General features: G+C 43.5%; 1 protein-coding gene across 1 annotated transcript in view; it reads right to left on the bottom strand.

Moving 5' to 3' along the window:
• Positions 1 to 1,721: 1,721 nt before the first annotated feature.
• The window catches only part of klf7b (Kruppel like factor 7b), a 37,039-nt gene continuing 15,198 nt past the window's right edge, over positions 1,722 to 23,562 (bottom strand). Inside the window, exons 2-4 of the mRNA XM_083537164.1 lie at positions 15,168 to 15,777; positions 11,797 to 11,920; positions 1,722 to 7,509 (exon numbers count right to left, since the gene is read on the bottom strand). Of these exons, the coding sequence (XP_083393290.1) occupies positions 7,458 to 7,509; positions 11,797 to 11,920; positions 15,168 to 15,777 (786 nt within the window). The 3' untranslated portion in view covers positions 1,722 to 7,457. The remainder of the gene's footprint in view (positions 7,510 to 11,796; positions 11,921 to 15,167; positions 15,778 to 23,562) is intronic.

Genomic DNA, 23,562 nt, shown 5'->3' with positions numbered 1-23,562 from the left:
ATGTTATGCCTGATTGAACTTTAATGAACAGTCGTTCGGTGTCACCCAGATGAGGATGGGTTCCCTTTAGAGTCTCTCAACGTTTCTTCCTCATGCCATCTCAGGGAGATTTTTTTAGCCACGGTCGCATCTGAAACGCTAATTAGGGACAAACTTATAGGAACTAAACTTGTACATTCCAACATCTTTATCTCTGTAAAGCTGGGACAATGTCCATTGTTAAAAGTGCTATAGAGAAATAAACTGAACTGAATTGAATATATATCCTGAAAAAAACTAAAACTATATTTTCGCTTTGAGAAAGCTGACTCTTCATTGTCGTCGCAGCCTCAAATGGTTTTAATTACATTAACTGCATAGGCTAGTGGCCTCTCAGAAAACAAAGGAAGAGAGGTTGATAATGTGCGCCATTACGCTCTGCCAGCAGTGGCACTATTTATTACAGTAATAGGCGTGTGTGGTTTTGGACGTATCTATTCATCCCTGTGCCAAAGGGGAAAGCAGAGCGACTGCTCTGTTGAATGGGTGGGCCACGATACGCACATTAAGTAGCTGACACGGTTCTCTAGAGACCGTCGGAAAAATGACAACAGGCAGAATTTGGCGTCCTTTTCGTTTGCATGTGTATAAGAGTTGATGTGTCAGTTCATTATCCAGTCACTGCCACATGCTACCCCCTCAATTACAGAATCATACTCAAGATTAATGCATTGCTCACGGTTCTTGATTTTAATCAAGGCGAACAAAGTGCATGTTGTGGTTTGGTAAACTGACTGCACAGAAAAAAAAGGACACAGGAGACCTAAGAGACTGCTTCCTGTCCCATTAGCTTTAGTTTATTTCCCCATAACGTAAGACAAACTTCAGGTTTAATTCTGCTCATTGTTCCCCTCCCCCACCAGAGCAGGATCGTGGCCGAACGTTAATTGTCGATATTGAATTACGCAGAATGACAAATAGCCTATGCGCTTTACAAGGGACATTAGTGAGGGAGGGATTTAATATTTTCAATTGATCTGGGCCTTGGAGTCGTGTCTGAGCTCGACAATGACGGTGCAAATTTCAATTACGACCAAGTGCGACTAAGGGAGGGAAAAAAAAAACCTCCCTGGAAGACATTAACATGACTAGAGTGCTGTAAAATCACCTTTTTCTTCCTCATAATTACTCTCTAATTAGCCATCAGTTATTCGATTACCCTCTTTTAATCTGTAAGTCATGGCCATGGGTTTTTACAAATGGCGGCTTAGACACTGGTGCATTGGTAACGGCTCTAATTAAAGGACAAGACACATAAGTGTCCCTGAGAGACAACTTTGGGAGGGAGTGGTGGAGGCGTCTCATTTGTAATAAGGTGTAAACCTCACTAGCGATGCGTCATGAAGAAGCACTAGTACTAGCGTGCTCCTATTGTGAACAGTAGCTTGCAGCCTTTCCCTTCGTGCACTGCTGGGGACAAAAGAAGTCATTAATAGAAGCTGTAAAGGGAGCCATTGTTGTCATGCAAGAGAGAGAGAGAGAGAAAGAGAAAGAGAAGGCAAGATAATTTTGTAATGAGTCTTAGCTCTTTGAAAAAGCCCTGCCAAAGTTTTGCTAGTTACATGAAAAGACTTCCCATGTTAATTCCCCCACCCGTTTCATCTCCCTCCATCCCAGGGATTCGCTTTATTTCTGACAGAAGAAAGAAAAAAAGGAAAAAGAAAACATCACACCAAAACAAGTCAGATTCTACCATTTATTACACATATTACATTCTTAAATAAAAACGCTCCACTGAACAGTTCTTGCATAGATATCTTACAATACCAATTTAAAAAAGAATTATGAAACAGACCAGTAACAAAAATAAATTTCATCTTCTTCCTTAATAAAGAACATTACCATACTAACATTATATCATACAAATAATATTTTAAACACTTTGTACAGCAAATAAAGAGGAGGAAAAAAAAAAAAAAAAAAAGAACATCACAAAAAAAAAAAAAGAAAGAAAAACCCAGAAGAAACCGATTTAAAAAAAAAATTAAAAAAAAAGAAGGAAGTGAGCACGAAGGTAGCAGGAAATGAAGGGGTTGAGTTGAGTTACGGTGTGGACGGGTGAGGATAACGGTTACGATGCTGTGGGGTGATGATGTGAAGGTGGCCCTGCTCTAGCGAGAAACGTGCTGTACAAGTGGCGTGTTTTTCACTGTGGACGCGGATGAGCGATGGTGTGTGTGTGTGTGTGTACTATTCTCCCTTTTGTTCTGACACAGCCTGCGCTAAGCTGTCGTGGCCGGCCATGGCAGAGGAAGCGGCCAAAAAAAGAAAAGCACCTGTTCGAAAGGAACTGCGTTTCAGCTGAGGTCTGTCGTTGAGGTGGCTCGCTCCCTGGTTATTGACTGCCTGCGACGTTCAGATTTTGCTGCTGGAAACACGAGCGAGGGTCCAACTATAGTGTCTGCATACAGCCAGTGAAAAGGACCGGGGACGTGATCCGGGAGCAGCTAGCGCCTGTCCTGCTGATGCAGAGGTGGGTCGAAAAAACGAGAGGGGACAAACGTGTGATCTAGCAAGAGGAAAGGAACGTACTGGTGAATCCGGTATATACTGACACAAGAGTTTTGACAAGCACAGCGAACAGAGACTGAATCCGAGATGCACCGGACGTCACGAGACATGAGCGGAACGAACGAAGTATCAAACTGGTTTGCTCACAAGTACAGAGCTGATCTCCGGGGTGACGCAAACGTAAAGCAACGTCGCGCACGCGGGATTCGCTCGCGCCCGCGATGGAGGTGCATCTCGAAATCTCACGACATGGATATGTGGACAATCGACAGTGGTGCGAAATAACAGGCTACGCTAGGAGTACACGTGAAGTGCGCATATTTATTTAGTTTTTCCCGTTATTGAAATGCTTTAAAAATTTTTGCAACTAAGAACTGCAACACCTACAATCTGTAAGAGGTGCTGGAGTCAAGCGGAACCATTTTGCCTGCTCATAAAATCCCTCTGCTTCCTTGTTACTCAGCCAAAATCGAACGAAAAGGGCGTTGTTTTTTTTTCTGCTGGAAGGTACCTGAGATCAGGGATTCTCAAAGTGGCATCTGAGGAGAACAGCCAGGTGGGTGGGGGTGTTTTTTTTTTAGTTTTATTTCTACAGTTTGCACTGGAATAACGAGTACTCTGTACTACCAAGTCAAACCTTAAGAGTTCTTCCTTCCCCTGGCTGCAAAAAGAACTCCTGCCTTAAAAATAAAGGGAAACCAAAATCTTTTTTTCACTCCAAATAATTAAGCTGATAATTGGAAGCTAAAGCTTAAAAATGCAGCCAATGAAAAAATTCAATAAAATGAAGCAATCCAAGCAACCCTTCCAGCTTGTTTCTTTTTTTTTAATATATTATCTGCTTTGGGATTATATTGCGACAGGCGTTTCTCATGTTCCCGGAGACTCCTTTGACCTTAAACATCCTTAAGAAACAGTAAACACTGTATAATATGTATCTGTACTAAAACCGATGCGACTATCTCGCTGTTACTGCACGGCTACTTAGAGAGAGAGAGAGAGAGAGAGAGAGAGAGAGAGAGAGAGAGAGAGAGAGAGAGAGAGAGAGAGAGAGAGAGAGAGAGAGAGAGAGAGAGAGAGAGAGAGAGAGAGAGAGAGAGAGAGAGAGAGAGAGAGAGAGAGAGAGAAACAGGAAAAAAAAAATCACCTAATGACTATATTACAAAGCACACATACCCAAAGACCATGACAATGGCCACACACTGATGCTCAGGGGCAGAAATAAAAATTTAATGCGGATTAGCTGATTCAGGGTGAAGATTAGGGGACAGTGTTTGATAAGTGGTAATAATGAAAGTAAAAACAATAAAAAAAAAAAAAAAATTAAAAAAAATACTCGTTCTTTTCCTTTTCTTTCTTCTTCTTTTTTTTTTTTTTTTTAAACACTCAGCAGTTTGCTTGAAGACGCATAAATCTTTGGGCAAAGTGTGCATTTGATGTTCCCGCTGTTGATAGTTGATTGTGCATTGATCACTGCTGTCGTTCGGAGTGTGGAGACGGGAAAGTGGTGTGAGAGTTAAAAAAAAAATAAAAAAAATGCGGGATCAAAACTCGATGAGCGCAGGCGATGTCTAGAGCATGCTGATTGCTATCTTTAAAAAAAAAAAAAAAAAAAAAAAAAAAAAAAAAAGGGGTGGGCCTTTCTTGTATTTTTTTTCCATAATCATTTGGTAGGTTCTGGAACGTTATAATATTTCTAGGCAAAAAAATAAGTTCTTCAGTTGTAGTTTTGCATTTACAATGGCAATTTACAGGTTGAAGTATGGAAGTGATTTAAATGTGGTTTTATTCGTTGATTCTTTTTTTCCTTTTCAGGCTCCTTCGCAATTTCCTGGTGCGGAACGAACTGGAAACGTTTTTTTTTCCTTCGATTCTCACATTGTATAAATCGTAGGAAACCGCAGTCATTTTGAGTGTCTGAGCGTCAGCTGGATGACATCATGCCGGTTTCAATGACTACATTGAAACGATGGTTGGTCATATTTCATTTTTTTTTTTTAAATACACGTGTATCAGAATGATTGGAATTTGATCCCATTGTTTTCTGGCTGGTGCCACGAACGCCTGAAACCTTACATGACCTGCAAATTGTGTTAGTTGCAATGCTAATACGGCTCCGTATCAACGTTTGTGTCGGAATGTGTCCTGCTTCGCTTGCAGAGGGGGAAGAATAAAAAGGGACTCAAGAACCCCCAAAAGTGATTGTACACAAAGTGTCGGAGAAGCCAAGTAGTCTTGATTCTCCACTGATTTTGGCATCCTTTGCATCCCCAAACCATAAAGTAAAACCAGGAACCTTGAGCATAAAGAAAGAAAGAAAAAAACAAAAACATTGAAGCGGAATACAGGACTGAACAGACTGTTATGTCCTTGTCTTCGAATAGTAGCGAGTGTGTTTGCTTTCGTGTGTATCAGAGGAAAAAAAAAAAAAAGAAAGGAGCAGGCCTCGTTTTGCAGGTTGTGCTGCATTTTTTTTGGTATCAGTCCGGTCACGAAGTTCCCCTGAAGGCTGATGACCTTAACGTTACAGCTCAACGTCACAATGATGGCTTTGATTCTGCCCCCCCTCCACCCTCATCGACTAAAGCAACGAGCGGGTCAACATCCCACTCGACTTTTGCAACCTTGGGAACGTTTCTAACCTTCTAACCTCATCCACAATTATTTAGAAAGCTGATTGTTATTCTAGAGCTCATCCTAGGCCTGGTTCAGCATAAAAGCACGAACATGCGAATGAGCTCTCATCATCCGACTTCAAAGCTTGACTTCAGGCAGAAAAGAAATCCTACTCCAAAACAACAATGGATGGAATCCCTACTTTGAAGATATTGGAATAGAATGGGGGGGGAATAAATAAATAAAACACAAAAATAAAAAAGAAAGAAAAATTATATCTGGGAAGCAATCTGTGTGCGTAAGTGTGTATGTTTGAGAGAGGCTGCCATGCAGTGTTGTGTTTCTAATTCATTCATTAACATGATCGTTTTTTTTCCCCCTTGAATATTTCTGCTTTATCTCTGAAAAAAAGAGCCATGAGCTAATAAAACCATTGTGTTTTTGTTGCGTGCGCGTGTCTATGTGAGAGAGATTTTTATTTCTTTTTTTCGCGTAATAGTTTTGTTGCTTTTTTTGTTGTTTTTTTCGTGTTTTTTTTTTTTTTTGTCTGTATGAAATAAAGCACAGAGAACGTTGAAAAAAGTCAGTGCAGACAATGGATACGAAACAGGCAGGCAAAGTTCGTCTGGCGCGATGCCACTGGGTTCCTTTTCGTGTATTTTTTTTCCCTCCTTTCCAGATCCTGATGCCAGCAGGCGTCTCATGTCCGAGAGTCACGTGACCGGCCTGCTTTCCTCCGTCCTCTCCTGGAGCTGCAGCTGAAGACGGGCTTCCTTACGAGTCTCCCCCCGCCCCCTTTTCATCTACGCGGGGGTTTGAGCTCTTAACGTAGGATCCGGTCTCGGTATGCAGCTGGAGAACATTTCCAGTGTTAAAAAGCATCAACGAGGGTCCGTGTTGACGCCAGGTTTGCACAACAGTATGCATCAAATCAGAACGGAGTGAAATGAAAACCGTAAGGGCCCCCGCTTGGTGAGTCAGCGGCCCAAATCCTTTCTGTAGGGGGGGGTTTGTAGATCCTTCCGTGCATCCTTCAAACGCCTTGCTGTCAGTGCTAAGATAGGCACCACTGAACTGAACCTTCAAGCATACTTACTATATTCAACGTCACTCCCCATACCCCCCCCCCCCACCCAGAAAAAAGCCCTGTGCCTGATGTGCACATTCACGCTCATGTACGCAAAAGTTCTTTTTTTTTTTTTTTTATCTCGAGTTTTAAGACATCTCAGTTCAGAAACAATCTTCTGTTTTGTAACACTGTCTTAAAAACAAACAAAACAAAAACAAACAAACAAAAAAAAAAAGGCAAGAAAGTGTCGCTGCGCATTGTTTCGGATGCCTGCGAGGTGACAGGCGTCAAGAGAGGAGCACGCTCTGAAGCGAAGAGCAGAGGAGGTCAGCGCACGGGCTCCTTCCAGGGACTTGCTTTTGGCCACTAGCCTCCATTGGTCACTGTCCAGAATGTTTGGCAACATCGTCCTCCAAAAAAAGCGGCAGCTTGCTGTACAATGGCGTGAACCGGAGTTGGTTTATTTGATGATGATTATTATTATTATTATTATTATTATTATTATTATGAGTAAATGTTTTTTTTCCTGCGCAACTGATAGCACAGGAACGTTTCTATTGAGAAAGTGTTGGATTAAATGTGATGTGTTTGTGAGCAATGCAATGTTAACAGATCTTCTGTCCCATACTCGTGATGTACTGTACAGAGAAGAGCAATAGTGCATGGGAGAAGAAAAGAAAAAAAAAACGGCGATCGTTTTGGCAGTGTCTAATTCCCAAGCGAGGAGCTTGAGCTAAGTAGCTTGTAAAAAAAACAAAAGGCATGGTTTTGTGTGTGTGTGTGTGTGTGTGTGTGTATTGATATATACACACATATATACATGTGTGTGTATACGTATATATATATATATATATATATATATATATATATATATATATATATATATATATATATATATATATAAATATATAAAATGTGTGTGTGTGTGTGTATGTATTTATGTATGCATGTGTGTGTGTGTATTTTTTTTTAACTGTTAAGAAGTGAAGAATCCAGCAAGCTTTGCTCTCGTTGCCTCATGTATTCTTAGTCATAGCCTCCATTTCCTTTAGGCTCGTTTTTTTTTTTTTTTTTTTTTTTTTTTTTTTTTTTTAAAGGTCTCCACAGGAGTCTTCATCTCTGGACGGGGGGCACAACACCACTTCTCCTTAGACCTTCTTTTACTTTCCCCTCCTTTCACTCTCTTTCTCCTGCTCCTTTACTATCATTTCCCTTCTGGTCCTCAGATGTGCCTCTTCATGTGCAGAGCCAAATGGTCAGACCTGGAGAAACACCTACAGAGAAAAACAGAGAGAAAGAAACAATGTTAGCTAATCGCGAGCTCCTCGCCTAGCAATAACAGCATTTGATGAATCGGGCTGGGGTCTCACAGTGATGGGGGACCACATGACAGTCAGCCCAAGCTCTGCAGATGGAGTCGTTCGGAGCAGAAAGAAAACAACATTTGGTTTTCAGGGGAAAAAAAGAAAAAAAAAAAAGAAAGAATATTTAAGCGCTAGATCTCTTCTTCTCCCTAAGTTAATGACAGATCGTCTCAAGTCGTGAGCTTGCCAGCAAACTGATACATGCTGCGACTCGGCTGTTCTTTGCTAAAGAAATGGAATAACGTATATTTTTGGAACGGAGGAGATAACTGAGACTAGCTGGAGTTCTTTTTTTTATTTATTTTACAGGGAAGAGGAAGGGATTTATTTCAACTCCGGTGATGAAACTACTCTATAAATCGCATTGTCGCGTTACTTCTAAAGCACTCGAATCAAGACGGTCGTGTTTCGGACGTGGATTTATTTATTTATTTGTAAAAATCGACACCCCTGAGTAAACTCTGGTAAGACCTATTACGGAGGAGAGAAGAAAAACACACAGCCGGGATGCCGGAGATATTTCACACACATTGAAAGACTAGGATGACCATCTGATGGTAAATGATGATAAATGTAGTTAAAAAATACAAGAAGCAGCAAGAGATGTGGGTGGGATCGAAATGAGGAATTCAAATTTTAATTTGCCTTCGGCTGTATGCATTATTAATTAGTAGCTAGCCACAGTGTGTGTCTCTAGAACAGGCACAGGAAAGGAAGTATGTGTGTGTGTGTGTGTGTGTGTGACTGACCTACAGGTCGACAGTTGTGATGGGTTCGTAGACATGTTTGAAAGGGGAAGAAGAACAAAAAGTTAATAAAACAATCTCGCAGTGGTAGTAGTAGTAGTGGAGTCGGCATTATGCAAATGAGACACGCCGGTCCCCATGAGCTTTTTTTTTTGTGTAGTTAGCGAGATCCAGGTGTCTAGAATATGCATATCAGCCCTGTATCTACACTTCTGAATAACAACAATGCTTTCTTTCCATCTTGTGTGTTAATACCTCTGCTATGAGAAATCAAAGGTTGACTGAGCAGAGGTGTGTGTGTGTGTGTGTGTGTGTGTGTGTGTGTGTTAAGAGCTGCTGGACAGATGGCCCTGTGACACTGGCCGCCACACCAGCTGGCACACCCATAACCCCCCTCTCCTCACCCTCACCCTTACTCAGTCCCACTCCACACCCAACAGGAGGGCTGGACTTGATTAGGCAGGATTAATGATGAGCCATGTGTGTACGTCTCTGTGTGTATGGGTGTGTGGGTGTGTGTGAGACACAGTAACAGTATGTGTGTGTGTGTGCTAGCTGACTGTATTAGCAGTTAAACTTTCCACGGCTGCTCTCCACTGTCCATTGTGATGGTAATGTGGGATCATCTTGACACACGCGTGCATGAAGTCCCTCAAGGAGGCTGAACAGAATGGCTCGCAACGGAGAGGACAGAGAGAAGCAGCTGTTTGCCTACACATCGCTTTTCACACATTGAAGCACACGAAAGCCTATTCTATTTTGGATAAATTAACTTCTGACTTAACTCGCTGGGGTACAGGAGCACCAATATTCTTCTTTTTCTTTCTTTTTAGGACCAGTGCATGTTTTTTTTCACATCAATAGTGATGCCAAAATGACTAACCTACTTAGGGCTAATCAATCAGGGCTGTCTCCATTACTTTTATTTTATATAACACATGCCATGAAAAGGACATATGTTACACTACACTAGTATATTAACTAGCCAGGATTGCATTTTTCCATTGAATCAGGATCTATACAGTGCCTGATCAATCCAGAACGGTTATTTTATATCTTCGAAGGTAGCCTTCAGACATTTATTCTTACCTATCTGGTGTTAGCGGCAGTGTTGGTTGCTACTGTGTGCTCCTAGACATTACGCCCTCGTGCCAACACCGAGCTGGCGGCTGGATGTCGGGGTAATGTCAAGTGGTTTTTCAGCACCGGTCGGCTTAATTTTTTGAGAGCACGACGGGGAAAAAAAACCGAATTGACAAACGCAAACGTCGATGGAGTAAAAAGGGAATGCACAGACACGATTTCGCCCGTTTAGTGCAGTTTCTCCTTATCCGTTTCTCTCTTTGGTCATCCAGAAGACGACAACGACCTAGGGCTGACGATGCCAGTGCGATCGCGACACGTGTAAACGCTGCTCGCTTAAGATATTCACGGTTCTAGCGTTTCCGGTTTCAACTATTTGAACGCCGAATACAGACTACTGCCACCTGCTGGTAGGGGAGAGTAATGTTCTCTCACGCAAGCGCAGAACATAGATGCTCAGACAACGTAGAAGTTCTCAGACAGCAGTTAGAAGTCTGCTTTGCATAGATTGCCATAATTAATCTCACTTATGAGCCTCCATATCAGGATTATCGATATTATATTCGAAAGATCCCGGTTCTCAAAGTGTACGTCAGGGCAAAATGAACAAAGTCCTGTACTTCCTGTTAATATGGTTTGGATGTTCATACTAGCAAAATGGTATCCACTTCAACTGGAACACCCTCTGGATTCGGCAGCAAGTTTCTACATGGGTTAATGCAAAGTCCAATTCAAAGAAACATGAACCAGAGGGCCCAATTTAAAAAGCTCCCCGGAGGTTGACAGAGGCGAAAGAGGCGGACATGGTCATAACTTCCATTCCCAGCTCCGAAGCAGCTGTTGTCAAAATCTTGGCATCAGACAGAGTCAATTACAGTGCTGCATTCAACATCCATGTGCCAACGGCCCTGTCATGTTTTTTTTTTTTCCCCCCATAGTCTATGCTGCTATCAGTGAGTTCTGTGTCAAAGACCTCGCTAGATCGCCTCCAAAAGCCGAGACGTGAAGCGTAATTAGGACAGTGCTGAGACAGTGTTTGGAAGAGGACTCTATAGCCACGGTTTCTTGCAGAAGCTGGAAGGTTTTTGTCGATGGAGCAGGTGAGCGGATCTGGATGTATGTATGTATGTATGGACGGCTCCTGAGAGCGTTAGCCGATGCCCTGTTGGCATGCCGGCAGCAGCCTGGGGAGCCGTGTATAATTGTGCTTCCACCTGGAGCAGGCTCGGTGTGCACGCGCAGCCGCGGCGTGTAATTTGCGCCGAGCGGCCGGCCCGGATGACAGCATCCTACCATTGTCAACTGACAGGCTATCACTCAAAGCTAGCCCAGTGCGCGTGGAAATCTCGCTTGCTCTCCCCTCTTTCCTTTTGGAAACACACACTCCCTTTGTCACTCTCTCGCTCTCATTCACACACACACACACACGCTCAATCAGTCCTCCCCGAACTCATCACTGTCACATCACATCGAGACAAAGAGAGCTTTCATTTCTGACAGTACTGTGGGATGTAATGACAATGTTTGATGTACTGCGCTGGCTTGTGTGCGTCTGAACGAACCGTTTGTGTGTAGGTGCTCGTCTCGCGCGATTATGCTCTGAAAAGCTCGAGGAGGGGGGGGAAAAAAACAAAACAAAACCAAAAAAAAAACCACAAGGTTCCTTCTTAAGCAGTATATCCAACACGCCCCGTTCCATCTTCCTTAAACCATGGGAATGTCCGAACAAACGCGGGACAGGCCCCAAGTTCCTTTTTACTGCTGTTATATAACCTGCGTGTTTAAAAAACACACCCCCTTCATTTCCCCCTCGAATCTGTCGAGTCGATATGCGCTGCACTAGAGGAGAGAAAGAAAGGGGGCAGATGGGAAAAGCGAGGGAGAGAGGAGCAGTAATTTGGTAATGAGTATCGCAGGACCGGACTGTGAATGAACTCCTCATGAGGGAAACGGGAGTCTTAAACTAACTGCCAAACGATCTATCCCAGCACACAGCAAATGCTGCTGGGCTTCAGAGAGAATTTCAGAGAGAGAGAAAGGAAAAGAGAGAGAGAGTGCTAGAGAGGGAGAGAGAGAGAGAGAGAGAGAGAGAGAGAGAGAGAGAGTGAGCAAAGGGGGGGGGGGGTATGTGGAGGGAAGGAGGGCAACACTTCTGAGCGAGACAGTTTAATGCTGCCGATTCCCAGCTGAAAGGAATTTTATTTGTGCGCACGAGGGGATTGCGAGGAAGCGAGTCTGATAGACGGAGAGAGACAGGTGCTGTGCCTGCTGCTCGCACGTGGAGGGAAAAAAAGTCTGGAAGAGAGCCGTATAATCACACAGTCTCTAAGAAGGAAGCCGAGTGCGCGTGTGATAGCGTGCGTCTTACCTGTCGCAGTGGTTACACTTGAAGGGCTTGGCGCCGGTGTGCTTGCGGTAGTGCCTAGTCAGCTCGTCGCTGCGGGCAAAGCGCCACTCACAGCCTTCCCAGGAGCATTTGTACGGCTTCTCACCTGCACACACACACACACACACCAATTTAGTGAGGCCTTTGCATTTACATGCTTTCACACACCCACCAAAGCAGGACAGATCCATGGCATTAAACAGGAGATAAAAATGTTTTCTTCTATTAAACAGTGATATCTCTCTCTCTCTCTGCCTCTCTCTCTGCCTCTCTCTCTGCGTGAGAACGATCTCTTACTGCGGCCCAAACATCTGGAACACTCAATGAGCCAAATCAAACAATTTTCCCCCATTATTATGTTTTTCTCTCACAAAAAAAAAAAAAAAGAGCTGTGCAAATTAACTCATTCACTGTGACAACATTAATTTATAATCCAGAGTCACGTTTCCAAAACATGAAACCACTTCCATTAACTGTTCTCCACCCCCTGATGAGAGATCTGAATTTCAGATGAAGTTAAGCAGATGGGGGAGGCAATCCCCATTGTTCAACATGCTGTACTGTTTTTTTTATTTTTTTTTATCCATCAGGCTTAAAGAGTGATGGGTGGGTGTCTGTTGTGGTCACGGTTCTTCCCCAGCCTGGAGCTAGCGTTCAGGGCGAGCAGACGCGGCTCTGGCCTTAGGCCGCCTAGCTCGGAGTAGGAAATGGAGGGTTGTCAGCGGTGCTGATTCAGATCCAGGGGTGGTAAGGATAATTGGGGTCTTAATGACGCTTAATGGGGAGTAATATCGTACTCGCAGTCAGCCAGCTGCCAGCGTTACTGCTCTTCCTTCGTGTCCGCCAATCTTCCTAACTAGACGGAAGAGACGTTCGAAGTGAAATTTGGGTTCGCTCGATTACAGAGTGCAGCGTACCAGATTGCAATTGACAGTACAGTAAAAGCTGGTCTCTCTCTCTCTCTCTCTCTCTCTCTCTCTCTCTCTCTCTCTCCTTCGAACACTCATGCCTAAGGACATTGGCTAATGCCATTTAATACAGATGGAGAATGACCAAGGATCTGTCAGGAAGGAATTGCTAATTAGACGACTTATTTTGCCTCGTTTCAGACACCTAAAAACGGCATTGAAATTAAACATATTCTTGCTCAACGTTCACTTAATCGCATCACAACATGCACAGGCTGTCGAGGCCCATAAATCTGGTTGCGAGCCAAAAGGAAAATCGGGGAATGCTCGTAAAACCTGGGAATATCCTGAATTTGCTCGGTATATATTAAAGCCGGCGATGAGGCAACACTACGTAAAGGATGACACAGCACAGAGGACAAACTCCAACTGTGTGATGTAACTCTTGCAACTGCTTCCTCTTTCCTTCCCCCCCTCCCCCCATCCTTAGTTCTCTTTGAGGATTACAGACAACAAATGGAGGAGACCATCTTTGAAATTATTTCCACTAAACTTCCTTGGCGCCTTGCGCGATGCAGAGCAGACTGCGGTGTGTCTCTCTCAGGTCAGTTTGACTGAGACACAGACAATCCAAATACCATTTTTCTTTTTATTGGTTTTGCTTGTCCTTGAGTTCTCCTGGTTTATAAAATCAGTGGTGAATAATATCCCCGACGTGTACTCTTGTGTCTTCACAGATGGACGGAACCAGAGAGGAGCCCTCCCTTACGCCGAGATTTTGCAAAGTGGTGGGGCCGCAGGTGCGAGACACCAAACATTTCACACTGCACTCTGGGTAATTGGCCAGAGACCCCTACCCCCCATCCATCCGCATGCACACATGCACTCGCAAACATGCACAATCTCCCCTCCTTCTGTCACGGCCTCCCCCCCACACACTCTTCTCCCCCTCTTCTTCTTCTCTCTGTTAGACAGCAGCAAGGCAGGCTTGGACCTGCAACCACGGCAACCGCAACACCAGCCAATTATAACTTGGGAAGGCACAGATGCATGATGGAGTCGCTTAGCAACCGGTCAGGGAGAGAGAAAAAGAGAGAGAAAGTGTGAGGGTGTAAAGTTAGAGTGAGGAAGCGCTGTGCAGTTGCAGAATGCAATGGAGGGACACTCTGCGGCACCAGCCAATTACTGTTCGCTTTCGTTGAGTGCGATGTAGTTGCTTGGCAACCCAAATGTACGGAGCCGAGTGGGGTAGGCAGCGGGGTCAAGCTGGACCCTAGGCTGGTGAAGCTCTGGCTGGACTGGCATACTGAAACCTTGATGTCCAGACCTACAAACAGCCAGCTTGCTACTAATCTTTCTTCATGCGATAGGGTTTCCTAGCAACTTGCTGTCTTCTCATCAACCACCCCCTGCTGCCCCCCCGTCGGTGGCCTGGGTACTAATGCCACAGTTAATTACATTTCTTCAGTCAACAGCTACACACTGATCCTGGAGGATCAAACTTTGGCGATTTCAGGGTGTGCATTTTTACTTCTGTCACCTGCAGCAGAAGTTATAAATCATACCACTTTCATCCATCTTAGGTTGCATTTCAGAACCAGGAGGTAACACACAACCCCTCTATATTGCATAGCAGACTACACTGTTAACCTCGCAAACACCGTTCCAAAGCCAACCATTCTGTTAGTGTTCCTGTGATTTTCCTGTGCCAGTAATGTACTGAAATAATAACACAAAAAGAAAAAAAAAAAAGAGGACTAAACTCATTTCAAAATTGAATCCAGCATGCAATGAACATGACTGGGATGCTGGCATACAGTGGGATGCATTCTGGCTTTTTTTTTTTTTTTTTCTTTTCATTTTCTCCCATTGTTACTTATTTTTATTCCCTTTCAGCAACACCGCCGGTGAGCTAGTATAATGATTAGCATTGCTACTGCTTGCTGAAACCCGCTGAGTCAACAGCCGGCCTCGCGAGCAAGATTAGCCACAGCGAGGCTATCAACACAGCGGGACTTGAGGGCACGCTGGAGCACAACTCCCTCTCAGGGTTCAGCGAGAGGGCAACAGCAGCAAAGCAGAGGTGGATGTGGCTGAATTAGCCAAGATACGAATTTTAGCCGAGCCATTCTATCAATCATCCTGCAATTACGGACTGTGCTGACAGGTTCTGAATAGTGTGGCGGAACGTATTTTATCCTGAAAGTGAGCTGGGGGACGAATACCTTATTCTGAGCGTGTCTTGTGTAGACAGACCTTACTCCGAACTATGCAGTACAGGAATGCAGGATTTTGATAGCTTTCATCAATCCACTTGCTTTTGAAGAGTAGAATGGAACTTTTGTTTAAAAAAAAAGAAGAAAAAAAAAAAGAAGAGGCCCTCAAATATGTCCAAACAACTGCTTCATTAGCATCATGTGCCTTGAGGGTCTGATGGAATCTCACCTGTGTGTGTCCTCTGGTGTGCCTTCAAGTGGGAACTCTTTGTGTAAACCTTCCTGCAGCCATTGAACTGGCAGCGATGGACCCTCTTCTTGTTCTCTGGGATGTCGCCGATTCCTGCCGACCCCAAACCTCCTTCTCCGTCGCTCTGCGCTCCCCGGGCCGGTGGTGAAGGCAATGACTGTGTTGCCACCAATTTGGCGGTGGCCAGGCCCACTTTTTTTGCCACCAACTTGAGCGTGAGTGTGCCGTCGGCCGTTGCGGTGAGGGTCTGCGTTGGCTTGACCAGATGCCGGCCCAGTTCTGGTGAGGAAGGTGGCGTTAGTGAGGTGACGGCACTCAGTTGTGCTGGGTGGACACCCCCGTTACCCTCTTTCACTCCTGCTTCACTGGTCTTAGCACTGGCTGGAGTGTGAAGGTTTTTGGGCAGAGAAACGAGCAGCGGAGGCGGACTGGGTTGGTCCGATAGACTAGGAAGCAGTGGATCCATCAGGTCCTCGTCGCTGTCCCCCTTCATAAAACCTGGCGTCAAGAGGCAGTCCAGATCCTCGTCAAAGAGGTCAGAGAGTCGCTTGGGCTCTGTCTGTAAGTACCGCTCCAGCTCCAGACATGTCTGTGTTGAAAAAAGAGACGGATGTAAAGTGAAGCACAGATAACTCTAGTTACTTTTCAGCATGACACTAATCGCCATGTACTACTTGATAAATCACGTTTAATCAACTCTTTAAGGGGGGGGGGGGGGGAGTCAAGGGATCCTGATGCGGCACAAAGTAGAGCACTAGAACATTAAACACAGAAAAGACAGTTCAATTTTAAAAAAGTCAATAAAATACCAATTACATACAAGCACTTGACCAATACCTGCTTCAGCAATTGATTCATTTGAACACAAAAGGCAGGTAAACCTGTATACTACGGTCACGCCATAGGTTCAAACTATAATAGTTTTAAGGAAAAACAGCACAAAATATCCTACTGGAACATCAACAAATTGTCAACACCAGTTCCTGATGGTGGTTTCTGTTTCACTGCAAGAATGTCAACGAGAAGAGCTTTGTCACATTTACGATACAGCGCATTGAAATGATTTTCTCCGTATATCTCAGCGATTGATGATACAACACCCCCAGAGCACATGGTGTTAGGGGCCTTGCTCAAGGGCCCAAGAATGGCAGCTTGGTGATACCATGGAAAGTAAACCTTTCTAAGCCTTAACCACTTGAGCTACCACATCCCTCAGATGGTTGAGCACACTTGCAGGAGAGCTTACGTCTCTCCGGGAGAGAAATAAAACATTCCAAGAATTTTTTTATTACTTGAAGGAAAGTTATTTACCCATGCATGTTATGGTTTTCCTCTGCGTCCGCTCTCTTCGTGGTATTTTAAGCAGAAACGAGCACCTTGCTTAAGATAATAAACCTTTAGCCTTCCTTTTGTGAAGGTGGGTTTATTAAAGTGAGAAATACTTCAGCTGAGGCAAGAGTGAATAAGCGAGAGGCACAGAGAGAGAAAGACAGAGACTATGGCTCACTGACTGCCTATTCAGCAGTTTCATTTCTAATGGTCGAACAATATTATTCTCCGGTTTGGATATTAGACCGTTCCGTACCGAATGTCGCAGCAGAAGCATTTTGGCGGTGAGGTCAGAGGAGCATTGGCACAACTCCCTTTTTAACCACACCACACTATATGTAGATGTATCGTACAATTAAGATCCAAACTACTAAATAGATACGCATAATTAATAGTAATAATTATTATTACAATTATATTGAGTGGTTTTTTTTTTCACTGAAGATATGGTTTCAAATTCTCCATATATAGTATATAATTCAAGTCAATGTTTCTATAGTGCTTTACACAACAGACATTGTCTCAAAAGCAGCTTTACAGAATTTAACAGTTAAGGTGATTGGTGTGTATTTATCCCTGATGAGCAGCCATGGCGACTGTGGCAAGGAAAAACTCCCTTAGATGTTATGAGGAAGAAACCTTGAGAGGAACCAGACTCAAAAGGGGAACCCATCCTCATTTGGGTGACATCAAGAGTGTGATTATAGTCTTTAAACAATACAGAACACTGGAGAGTGAGAACATGAGCACTGGAGTGTAAGATTATGAGTAATGTTCTTTCTACAGTCTTATACAGTCATTTAAGATTATGGAACCAGGAGCTCTTGAGCAACTCATAAAATAGCTCAACATTTGCGATCGTCACAGATCCAACACCAGCTTCTCCATGCCAGAGCCGAGGTCTATATACACTATGGCTCTTTCTATTCAGCAGTGTGTTTCCCTTCGGATTTTACACTCCGGCTCGTAATGGAACGTCAAACCCAGTTAAAAGGCTTTGACTCTGTTTCAGCTCAACTCCAAACCAATTTGTAGCATAGCAGAAAATCAGCTGTTGTTACCGCTCAATACTGACACACTGGGTTTATTCAAATTTCATCACAACACCGTGACTATAATATGCACCGCTCGCTCCATATCCACAAAAAGAAAAACGTGCACGTGCATCAGATCTATCATAAGAAATCTCTATACTATTAATAAACTGGAATACATTATAAATTTTTTATAAGATTTTTTTTTTTTTGCTATTCTGATCAATTATACGTTTTTAAATGCGGGTTCTATTTTAACGATGAGGTGACGCTTGTGCACTTGTTGTAATAAGCCCTAGAATACGCGTCAGGTGTGTAAATCCTCCGTGTGAACGCCCTTTTATCCTGGTGTTAGAAAGCGGGAAATTCAGCGGCGGATATTTTTGCATCTTGGATGATTTTACTTGCCGGTGTTTTTACAGAGCTGATTTGTAGGCAAAGTTTTTGTTTTCACACGTGCGACACGGCCGTGGCTTACAGAATCGAATGGAGCATGTGCGTGAAGAAAGCGGCTTTATGATTAAGAATAACTGGAAGGTGAAAATGGTTTATTTCACGGCTTGGACGATTAAAACAGGCGAGTTTAATCGTTCACATCAAGCACTACTGGGGAATCCTGCGTAAATAAAGCGTCAAATTCTATCGCGCTCGCTAGCATTCCTGGCAAAAGATGCATTCGTGGGTTTAGTTGTAATCGAGGCTGATATTTGTTGAAGTGAATATAAGAACGTCGGACTTATATTTGCTGCACCTGTAACACTGGGCTCCATCAATAATAGATGTGGGTCTAAGAGGCGTTATAACACAAAGAGACAGCTAGAGAGGGGAAGATAGAGAGAAATGGCTGGAGAGAGAGAGAGAGAGAGGGAGGGAAGGGGGCACTGCCAACTGCTATTAGCTAACAAGGCTCGGGTCCAAACTAGACACAAAGAAAAAAAATTAAGGCCAATCTAAGGCATTCTTCTCCCCGTCTCAGCTCCCTGTGTGCTTACTAAAGTCAGCAGATTATCCAAAAACTAATGCTTTCGCATCTCCGCCTGCATCTACAAAAAACTGTTCTCCCCCTCCCCTGCTCCCTGTATCCTTGGATTGAAACTATATTTTTTCCCTAAATACAAATAGGTTTTAATTAAGCGATTTGGCTTTCATCAGATGCTGTTTGAAGCGCTACCTCGTGATGAAACGCTGATCTCCCTTCTCTCTCTCCCTCTCTCTCTCCCTCCACAGCATGCGTTGATGACTAATTAGCCACTCAAACGACCCGGTGAAGAGAGGCTCTTTATTCAGCTAATTTGCTGATGGGAAGCCCAAGTGTGTGTACTCTTGCATCACGGACGTGTTTGTGCGAGTAAAATGGTGCTGTAACTAAAAACCTACCCCTTGATTTTTATTGGCATTAGAATAAAAACAACAACAACAAAAATCCATTTTTAATATATTGGGCCACTACATGGAGGCTCAAACGTGGGAGGGAGAGGAGAGTTCGCAATCCGGTTCACACTGGGATTCTGCGCCGAAATGGTGTCATTTTCAATGAGCCGGTTTGATGAAATCTGTCTATGATATGGCTGTCCCCCTGCAGGGCCTGGAATAATAACCTACGGCTTCTGTCTATCCACTACAGCTATCATCATCCGCACATTCCGATGATCACAACCACTCGTCTGTAAAATTACGACTGTGTCCTTGATTCGTTTAAGGAATGCTTTTGCTCTGCTTGCACCTTCCATTTATCTGATTTGGAATATATATTATATATATAATTTTTTTGGGCTAAGGAGCCTGTGGCGGCTGCTGCACCATTAGCTCTGAAACGACCTGACAATTACTGAGGAACCCTGGGAAAGCCATTGTGCCAAGAGAGAGACGCTTATCATCAGCTGCACGAAGCGTTTTGAATCTCTGTTGCATGTCCGTGACGGACCACCCCTTGGGTCACAGAGAAAGAAAGAGAAAACGCGAAAGGAGGAAGCTCGTCAGCCACACATATTGTGTCTGAGGAAGATCCTATCTTTCCCAGTGACATTTAAACTATCATTACCACAGGATGAACATCACAGTAATCGGAGCCCCACGCTGTTGTGGATAGGATTTCATGGATTTGTGCGCCTTTTTGGCTGGGTGGTAGGACCCAGAGGCCAGGGCTGCCACATTTGGCCTGTTATTCAGGCAGTAGTGATGAGTAGTGCTGTGGTGGTTTGAATCCAAGGCAACACACACACAGCCTGGGACCTGAGCTTCCCCACTCCATTCACTGTCATCTGCCCATCCCCCTAGTTCCAAACCCCAGGAATCCTGACATTTAGAGGATACAGTTACACATGAGGCGGCGAGGATGTTGTGATTTACTGCGTGTGTGTTTGACTAACTGTGTGCGCCTATTTATTTTGGTAAAGGGTGTGTGCTTTTGGTTGCCCTATTGAAAAGTGGGCCATAAAACCAATGAACTGGCGTAGCTAACAGCCGGTTTCCTAACAAAAGCCCCAACAAAAGCATGAAAAAGTGTCCCAATAAAATGGTTAATGGACAAATAAATTGAAAGGCACTTATGTGAAAAGTCAACATACGTCAGCTCGGTACAGCACAGAGTGGCCCGGGCGATTCCTTTTGATCTTTCAATTCCCACCATCAAAGAAAGCGTTCGAAATGAAAGACTCGCTCTATCGCAAACGACCGTCTCACAAAGGGGATTTCGGCGTCGCCTTTTTATTTTAGTTTTTTTTGTAAGGAGAGACGCGCTTACATCCGAGAACAATCGACCGAATCGTTCCACAAGCCTTCACTAACAACATTTTCGAACAGCGGACGGCTCAGGGACATCCGACAGAAACAAACTCCGAAACACGACGTGCGCAGGTCACACAGAAGGACAAACGCACGTGGCTTACGTCTTTACAACTTATTTCTGAGGTAACTTTTTTTCTCTTTGGACTTCAATTCTCGCCTCCTATGAAATTTTAATGAGCAATGTATGATGGAGTGAGTCCACTCAGACTCTCCTGCTGTGTAATGGCCCCTACTTTGTGCCCGGTTCTGCACCTGTGTCACCCCCCACATCACCCCCTTCTCGCTCAGTACAGTAGCCTTACAGTCATCCGCCGCCTCTAACACACACACACACACACACACACACACACACACACACACAAAAAACACAATAGCACAGCAAGTCAATTAGCACCTGGGCACTACCCATACTCCCTCTTCTACTCCACTCCATCCTCATCATGCCCGGCCTAATAAACATGGACCATAAAATAAATGAATGTAGGCAATCCATGTGGAAGAAAAATGCTAACAGCTGTTAGTTGGGACAGCCCAGATATGCTCTTTTAATTTGGACGGATAATTTAATCCAGTTTCATTTGGCCTGTGGCCACCGATGCAGAGGCTGCACACACACACAAACACACACACACACATTGTGTGTGTTGCTGGATCTTTTAATCTTGGGTTGTGCCCTCTGACATTTGTCCACAATAAGAACAACATGGTTGAGAATGTATTTCGCTGCAAAGCCAATTAAATGCAAAAAGAACGATGCTGAAAGTATTTAAAGACACGCTTCGACGAATTTGTAAAATCCTGTTGAAATCTATTGATAAGAACCGTATCTCGTTCTGCTGCACTTTTCCTGAATGACATGAAAAGAAAAAAAGAGAGCCCTGTTTTTCTACTGCACACTTTAAAAGAGCAAAACGTCTGCAATTAGACGCGTTTCTTGTCAGATATATAACAAATCGATCTTTCTTTTTATCAAGAGCAACTAGAAAGGGATCTATTGTGAAAGGATTAGCACTATCCCACATCACTAACCATGAAGAATCACCCATTTACCCATATATATGATAGAGGGTTAGAGCTGACCTTGCCTGGCTGGGCGAGGTTTTGTGATAGTGTAGAATAAGAGAAAATAAAAGACAGGACGGATTTCACTTAGCAAGCCAGACACAGAGGGAACGATCCCCGGCTGCAGACAGTCCGCAGGCTCTCGTTGCCCCGTTGATGCGGTTTTTTTTTCGAGTCTGCTGTTGGAAACTGTGCACTTGATTTCAGGGAGAAAAATAAATAAAAAAAGGCCAACTGTGCGCCACACAAGTCCTCCATTTACATATGCGTATCATTATTGTTGTGGTTGCCTGGATACCAGGCGATAGTTAAATCCCTTGTGTCTATCTGCAACTCCTACAGCTTATGAACCAGGCAGCCGACAAGAACCGAAGGGAAAAAAAAAACCCCTGAAAATCCAACAGCTTACAATGCCAAACAATATGACCTTGACATTGTAGAAATGTGTTATGGCGATAAATTTACACACAAACCTGCATATAAATACTGTATATCTTGCGGATTTAACTACCGGCTCTCTTGTTGTCATAAACCTGGTTTGGTTTTTGTTCCACATCACTAAGCCCGGAGACAGAGTAACCCTGACCTTCTATGTGTAGGCTTAGTAGAAAACAGAAAATCAATACATGCTGGCCATTAGTCTCCGCACCCAAGCAGCTTATATGTGGCAGGTCTCACGTTCTTGACACAGTTTGAGGTTTTTTTTTTTTTTTTTACCTTTTTCTCCCCCATATTGGATGCGGTCTGGCTGCCAAAACTAAGGAGTTTACAGTGATGTAAAGAAGATGATGTCTGGAAGGAACCGGATCACTTTTTTTGGATACGATTTTGTAGATCTAATGGTAGTGAAATGTGTAAAACAATGAAATGCTCTGTCTATGAAAAATACGATTCTTTTGATGTTAAACATGAAAGCATTCACATGAATTTCTCTGTGTTTTGGTCAACAAAAATGTATGAATGGATAAATTCGGATAGACAGCGTGGACTGTGAAAACAGAGGCTTTCGGGAAAATAGTACTTCAAAAAGTAAATAAACCCCAGACAGAAATGGCGCAGGTGGAAGCGCGTTACGTTTTGCTCATGTGCAATACGTTTCATTTTAAACATTTCAGTGTGAATGAGCAACTTTTGCTAATCGATTGAAAACTAAGTTTTCAAATTGATCTGGATTAATACATATGTAGCCTCAGTCAACATGCACTTAAAATACATTACCACGTATATTAAATAAAAAATATCCACATAAACAAAACAAAGAAAAGGAAATGGTATTCAGGTGTGGAATTTATATACATTTGCTTCAAAAATAGATAAGGAATGAATTAAGTGTATAAAGAATGCCATGTGTGTTTTACATTACCTTTAATAATGTAATGCCAATTAGGATAGCGATTAGTGTTGTTTTTTTTTGCTGATGTTTCTTTGCATAACCCACTAGAGTTTTTGCTGGTGCCAGATGTTAAACAGAGCAGCACATCCTCGAGGTGGCAGTGAGAATAAAACAAAAGTTACTGAGGAAGAAAAGTAGCCTAGTAGCAAAGAGCAAACGCAATCTTCCCAAACGCCCTCGGTGAAAGGCTAAGACTGGCTTTGGGTGCGAGATTATGCAAAATTCAACACACTCATTACTTTGTATCAATATTTACCCTCTCACGAAAAGCTAATTGCATGCTCATTGTGCAATCCGAATTCGCCGGTTCATGGCAAATTCATTGTTTAATCGCACCCTCATCCTTTGTGTACCCTCCATTCTCCTTCCTGTGCCTAAAGCTGTGCTGAGAGACTGGCTTTCTGAGGAACTGTTGTGGCTGAACTCCAACTCTCAACTTCCTCTTCCTTTTCCTTTTCCGCATCTGTGGCTGGTGAGCACCGGGAAGCTCCTCTGGGAGACAAGCGGAAACCCAGACACTCAGCCTTTGCTCAGACGAATGTAACATGACCTGAAGCCGTTTCCATGGTAGCCACATGGTTGGGGTTTATTATATATTTTTATTTATACATTTAATGATATGTTAGAAATGGTTCGCATTTTTTAAGGTCTACTGGTTTATTTATTTTCACCATTTCTTTTTACATAAAATTCAATCACATCTTGCTTTGCATCTCCAGATTCAGGCTTATTCAGCCTTCCTATTTCCCCAAATCATCCAATAATCAGA

Source organism: Silurus aristotelis (assembly GCF_946808225.1).
Source record: "Silurus aristotelis genome assembly, chromosome: 3".
In the NCBI taxonomy this organism is placed as follows: domain Eukaryota; kingdom Metazoa; phylum Chordata; class Actinopteri; order Siluriformes; family Siluridae; genus Silurus; species Silurus aristotelis.
Note: the sequence above shows the minus strand (reverse complement) of the source record. Positions and strands in the feature narration are given on the sequence as shown.